The sequence below is a fragment of the Cebidichthys violaceus genome, unplaced genomic scaffold (assembly GCF_023349555.1).
Source record: "Cebidichthys violaceus isolate CVI_PGR_0920_01 unplaced genomic scaffold, fCebVio1.0.p SCAF_81, whole genome shotgun sequence".
In the NCBI taxonomy this organism is placed as follows: domain Eukaryota; kingdom Metazoa; phylum Chordata; class Actinopteri; order Perciformes; family Stichaeidae; genus Cebidichthys; species Cebidichthys violaceus.
The window spans coordinates 223,086-229,982 of record NW_027176966.1 but is presented as its reverse complement, the minus strand read 5'-3'; the positions used below and the strand labels follow the sequence as shown (position 1 = coordinate 229,982).

At 41.4% G+C, this 6,897-nt stretch overlaps 1 protein-coding gene across 1 annotated transcript; it reads left to right on the top strand.

Annotated features, from left to right (window-relative positions):
- The first annotated feature begins 1,217 nt into the window (after nucleotides 1–1,217).
- Nucleotides 1,218–5,518, top strand: LOC137866356 (cysteine-rich venom protein ophanin-like). Its single transcript, XM_068702177.1, has 7 exons — nucleotides 1,218–1,282; nucleotides 2,337–2,437; nucleotides 3,294–3,384; nucleotides 3,753–3,895; nucleotides 4,459–4,547; nucleotides 4,727–4,809; nucleotides 4,920–5,518. The coding sequence occupies exons 1-7, from the start codon at nucleotides 1,219–1,221 to the stop codon at nucleotides 5,054–5,056; spliced, it is 708 nt and encodes a 235-aa protein (XP_068558278.1). The 5' UTR covers nucleotide 1,218; the 3' UTR covers nucleotides 5,057–5,518.
- Nucleotides 5,519–6,897: the final 1,379 nt, after the last annotated feature.

The window sequence follows — 6,897 nt, the reverse complement described above, 5'->3', positions numbered from 1 at the left end:
GGTCACCTGGTAGGATCGACCCGTCAGGTAGGATGCAAACAGGGAGAGTGTAGAGCCTGAGACGCCCATCCCCTCGAGGGTGGAGAGGAGGATCTGATGGTTCACAGTGTCAAACGCCGCAGACAAGTCCAGGAGAATCAGGACAGAGGAGAGAGAGTTAGCTCTCGCGGCGTGAAGCGACTCTGTCACCGCAAGGAGGGCCGTCTCTGTCGAGTGACCCACTTTGAACCCGGACTGGTGGGGGTCCAAAAGGCTGTTTTGGTGGAGATAGGAAGACAGTTGGTTAAAGACAGCACGTTCAAGTGTTCAAGTGTTGCTGAGAGACACTTAACCCCAAAATGTCTCCCGTAGCTGCGTCTACGGTGTGTAGATAGATACTGAATTGTAAGTCGCCTTGGATAAAAGTGTCTGCTAAATGACCGTAATGTAATATACAATCTTTCTGTTTCAGCAAACAAGCAACAGCCATACACTCACAGACGACACACATAAAAGAAAAATGTGAAAAAATGCATAAAACATTTTTGCTGTCCGTACTCCACCGCGTTGGTCAGCGTGCAACCTTTCTAATATGCGGCCTTTCTAATATGCGACCTTTTGTGCCAAAGCAAGCAATGGGTGCGTCTTCAGCCAACATGCGTTGTTTGACTGTGATCCATTTAATACGGGACCACACGGATCTACCTTGTAATCTACCAATTTCTTTTTATTTGCCTTCACCTCGGATGCCTTGCCATTCTCCTGTAAGCCGTGTACACTTGAGTCAATGCATCAGAAAGTCACTACACCCTTGGGCATAACAATCCCCATGTTTACTTTCTGTCAGTTACACTCTTCTAAGTGTACATTGTGTGAAGCCTGCAGGTTTCTGCTGCATCATTAGCGGCCTGAGGGGAATGTATAACATCTAAGGGTTAGCGACGGAGCTGAGTCTTTAAAAGGAGGAGAGGAAAGCACCAGCCCACTTGCACCTTCTGAAGACTCAGGACAGGTATCAGGTATGCCTCTTTACTGGGTTTCCTAAACGTTGTTTTTAGTATTTTTTGATTATTTGATGATACCATTGGATTGATTTAAATCGTATCTTTTATATCTTTTTGATCGATCAAATTTCTTGAAAATAAGAGTGCAATTACTCTGGAATATTTTTGCCAGAATATCATATAAAATGTCTTCGTTAGTCTTTTGATTTTAATCTTCTTTTTTTTGTCCAGGAAAATGTTTGCGTTGCTGATTTGCATCTTGACTCTGCAGCGAGTGCACTCTTTCTGCAATGTGGTGAGTAGTGTTCAAATATTGCAGGTAGTTGTAATACAATACGTTATGCATTCAGAGTGTTTTCCATAGAAAGTATGTTTACTCAAGTACAGCAGAGTACAGTTTTGATTTTGAGAGATTTCAGTACATTTTAGACAAACATTTTGTGTATTAATGTTGCTTCATTGAGTTCTCTGCAGAACAAGGTTTCACATGCAAACTAAATGGTGAGCCAAAAGAAAAAAAACTTGATCCATTGCTGGAGTCCAATCTTAGCCTGGGCAATTATAATAATAATCAGTAATTAATGATTTGACCTTCTTCTAATATCAATATATATTTTATAGTCTGAAAATTCCAATATTTATGATTGATTTGGTCACACTGGACTGGTACGTTAAACTGAAATAACACTTTCGGCTGGAATTCATATATTTTCAGGAAGCAAATGATCTTACTAATGGTTTTGTGTTTATTCAGACGACACCAGCATTCACAATAATATAAAAGATAAATATCACATAGACAACAGTGTGTGAAGCAGGAATAACTTTCGTAACACTGTGAAAGAACCTTGTTTTATGATATAAAATACATCGTGGTGCAAATACTTCTTGAAAGAATTCCTCACTCCCCTGATGTCCTGACATGAACGTAACTTCACTTTCTCCTCCTGTTCAAACGTCTCTGCGTGCCATCGTGTGTCCTCAGCACGGTAAGCACAACGTTCACTGCATCTGCCGTGTTTGACTTTACAGACAGAGACACAGGGTTTTTTTAGGGATCAACTGTGAAGCCATGTCAATAACTCTCCCAGTATAATTATGGGATTTGGTACGATCCTCTCTGTAGGTTTTTCTGTTATGTCAAGCCATTTAAGAGTAATTAGACCAGGATATATTTGTGTGTCATGACGTACAGATATTAACCCAGCAGAGTAAACATCAGGCTGTCTTATACCTTCAATATGTTGTTTACCCAGAGGTTTTAAGTGCGTGTGGATGTGTGTGTATGTATGTGTGTGTGTGTGTGTGTGTGTGTGTGTGTGTGTGTGTGTGTGTGTGTGTGTGTGTGTGCAGGCATTTGCACAGAAAATGCAGGGGTTCAGGCTGAAATCATCAACGTTCACAACGCCTTCCGGAGAGCGGTTCATCCCACTGCTTCTGACATGCTGTTAATGGTCAGTCCTGCTTCCTTACTTGCACAATAAAAGCGCCTCGGGCGATATTTACTTGAAATTAAATACATTTTAAGTGGGTGTGGTCTCCTGCATGACGCGGCTTCTCAAAATCAGGGTTTGTATAGTTTGATGATTAGGAGCTGACTCAACCTTAAAGGGCCAGTGTGTAGCATTTATCAGAATCTTTGGCAGAAATTAAATATAATATTAATAAGTGTGTTTATTTCCGTCTATAATCACCTTAAAATAAAAATCATTGGTTTTTTTCGTTACCTTAGACCAACATTACATATTGTGTATAAATGCTATTTGAAATGTGAAAATACATTTTGACTGGTCTGTCATAGATCAACATAATCACTCTAAGATGTCATTTTTATGTTCATTGCAGTCGAGTAATATCAACATCTTCTAATCTATTCGGGAGCCAAACCCGACCACGACAACAGCAACGCACACAGTTGGAAATCTTTCAGTCAACAGGAGATTAAAGATGTCTCATTTCCTTTTCTAAAGAGTTGGGTGTTTCTGGAGGTGCAAGGTTTCTGCACAAAAGAAGAAGAAGAAAAAAAAAAGAAAGAGTCATGTTTATATTGGAACTTGAGTTGTGGCTTTGGGCTGTATGAAAAGCACAGCAGCTGATCTCCGAGTAGAAGCCCGCTTCAATCACAACCTTATTCATATTCTAAGACTTAGAGTGGAAAATATTTAGAAAATTTCTTCAGTCTTTTCAATCACAAATGATCCCATTTTCAAAACCAATATCTTAGCGAGAGAATGGATCTGTTTCTTCTGGTTGTGGGTGTTTTTAAAATGAAACGCTTGATTTGTCATGTTGTTTTTTCCTCTTTTACAGAGCTACAGTGAGGAGGTAGCAGCCAGCGCTCAGGCCTGGGTCGACCAATGTCACCTGGGTCACGGAGCATCCAGCACCCGCATGCTCAATGGTACGTTTCTTTCTTCCTTTACTCTTCTTCTTTCTTTTTTTGTTTCCTTTTAACCTTGCTCCGCATAATGCCAGCACCTTAGATACTACATCAGAGGTTCGGTGTGAAGGTTCCCTGTGAACTGAGTGACCTCGTGATTGATTGTCAGAGTCACTGGGAACACCGTCTCATATCCAGTCTTAATACCTTCTTTTAATAACAAATTACACGGAGTAGGATATGTAATCATTAAGGAGATTATCATCAATAGGCCTATTAATGAACCCTGTTTTATCTAAATAAAGTAATCTCCTGAGACATGGAAATAAAGCGGTGTGTTTGCAGAAAGCCATTAATCGTGCTGCCATGTGTTTCTCCCCACCGAGCAGAATATGAACTGGGTGAGAATCTCTTCTATTCGTCTTCACCGAACTCATGGACGGACATCATCAATGCCTGGCACAGTGAGGTGTCACACTACCTGTATCCCAAAGGCTCCACCAATAGCCAAGCTACTGGTCACTACACACAGGTAACATTTAGCGAAACAAAGTGTGTGGCAACAGCAGCAATAACAACATACAGTAGCCTAATGTTGCTACTGTGTTATTGGATTGGATTCTATTTTAACAATGGATCAAATGTAATGCAATGCAATAGTCTTTTTAGCAGGCAACTGTTTTCAGTGAAAAAGCTCTGAGACAACGAAGCTCCTAAATATTCATTTCATGGTGAATTGGCTGAACAAAATGAGTGTGACAAATACCTTTTTTAAATTGGAGAGATATCATATTTCAAAAAATGCATGAAACATCATAAACAGTCATTATTGCGATTGTAAGAAGATATATTTGACTTTTAGCAGAGAAAAATGAAATGTCTTATGATCAATTTTCACACTTTCACTACAAGTGAACCTACACAGCAATTTCCATTTCAAGAACTGATGTGAAAAAAATAGCTTAAAAAAGAAAAAACTAATTGAAAAAAATAAACAAAACATAAATGAGTCATGGCAGTGTTTGAACAAGCAATATGCATTACTATGAAAGCAAAGTATTGAAGGTAAAGTTGTGTTTTTATCTTTGCTGTCAGGTGGTGTGGAACAGCTCCTACAAAGTTGGCTGTGGGGTGGCATTGTGCCCTAACAACATCTATTTCTACGGCTGCCATTATTACCGAGCGTAAGTGACCCTCGTTCACACTTTGTTGAATCATTTCTGGCAGAGCTTGACGGCGCTGAGGGTAAAAAAAAAAAAAAAAGAACAGCGAAAGTGTCTATTTATATATTTAAATCTGTATGTTTTAATCCGAGGTTTGTTCTGAGTCAGGTGAAGTTAGAAGTTCCTAATTTGTTTAACAGAGGAAACTTCAAGGGATGGATACCTTACAAGGCGGGACCCCCGTGTGCTTCCTGTCCCAATAACTGTGAAGACAAACTGTGCAGTGAGTAACTGATGCTATGAGGTTCTTCTTTACGGCAAATATACAGTATCAATTGTCTACTGAGGTAGAAAGAAAGACAATGAGCTGACCTGTCCAATGTTTCATTTCAGCCAACCCCTGTCCTTACATAAACGAATACATCAACTGTCCAACCTTGAAAGCCACCAGTGGATGCAGCAATAAATATGTGTCTTCTTGGTGTCCTGCTGCATGCAAATGCGCCACTGAAATCATTCCTATAGCCTAAAGAGAAGCCTCTGAGTCCGCAAAGTGTACTTAAGCGGTTCAGACTTTATACATCTTTGTTGGTTCTCTGTCTATGAAGCAAGCTACTGCAACTGTGATCAATTCCCTGTGAGCTTATAATAATACACCAATGACACAAGCAAACAAATATGGCTTGGTACTGATTGCTTTAAGTTTTAGTGGATGTTTTTGGAGTGTTTTAATATATCAATCTCTAATCATGGGACAGAGTTTTGTGATGTGTCATATATTATACTTTAGGGGACTCATCCCACTCAACGTTATTAATCTCAGAAATGTGTAAGTCAAAGCAGGAAATATGGTTTTACTGTTAATTTACCGAAGCCCAACATAATATGAATCAAAAGTTTAAATTCTACATATAATCATACAATACAGATGACGTTGAAAATCAAGTGCTGTCATTTTGTTATGGTTGATAAGAATTAAACATTTAAATGTTTCAGTTTTGTTTCATTCTTGCCTCCATGTAACATGAATGTGACGACGTCAAGCGGCCATTTTGTTTTTTTATTACATCAACAGTCAGAGTACAAATGCGAGTGTTTTATAAGTAACTCTTTCTTCATACTCGTATACGAGGTTTCCCTTCACATATACAGTGTGGTGGCTCTGAAGTCCCTTTATTATCTTCAAGTATCTGCTATTTAAACTGTCTGGTGCTGGATCTTCTACATCATTATTATTACGTCCGTCTCTATGGTGAAGCTTGGGGAAAAACATAAAAACAGAATATTTACCGTGGTTGGAGCCAACGCTGAACAAATTATCAGGTTCGTCAGATCGCACCTGACTGTGGCTCACAGTGTCGCCGCCTACTAACGCCACCACCTAAGAAAATAGACACATTTGCATGAATTTACATAAGCCACGAGCTGAATCGACTTTAAACACCGGGCGAGGCCCCTGATGCTCCTCTTTGCTTCAGTGTGTAAACGTTACAGGTTCCTACTGTGGGCTGCTTATCATCCCCATCCAAAAATAATCCCTCTCGATCATCACCGTCCCACCAGACGCGTGCGGTGGCTTCTATCTACAGAGGCCCGGCCCTCTGCCTGTGTTGCCTTTTTCTTATTATTATTGTGCTGAGTTGGTGAAGATTCTGGGCGTCAGCAAGGAGCCTTCGGGCCTCACGTGGTTCTGTCAACCCGAGCCAAGAACAGAGCACATGGTGTGCCGCCCTGGTGAGGACATACTGACAAACCCACAGATAATTATAATTACCAGACTCAGCGGTTCCTCTCAGCTCTACAGAGCTGTTTAATGTCTTTAACTGTTTTGGTTGGCTCCCCGTCACCACTCTCGTCAGTGATGTTTCCAGCGGCAACAGACAGCTGTTTTTGGTGACAGCGCTTTGATAAAACCCACCTGTCCAGCACCAAACGGCTAACAAAGTAAGAGGCTAACTTAGTTAAGTTAGTGGCACATATAGCGGCTAAAGAGACTTTAGATATTTTCCTCTGGAGTTGGTAGGATCTCTCTCATCTCTCACTCTCATCTTCGTCCGCTTATCCGGGATCGGGTCGCGGAGGCAACAGCTCCAGCAGAGGACCCCAAACTTCCCTTTCCCGGGCCACATCAGCCAGCTTTGACTGGGGGATCCCGAGGCGCTCCCAGGCCAGTTTGGAGATATAGTTCCTCCACCTGGTCCTGGGCCTCCCTCGGGGTCTCCTCCCAGCTGGTCGTGCCTGGAACACCTCCCTAGGGAGGCGCCCAGGTGGCATCCTCACCAGATGCCCGAACCACCTCAACTGGCTCCGTTCCACGCAAAGAAGCAGCGGCTCTACTCCGAGTCCTTCACGGATGACCGAACTTCTCACC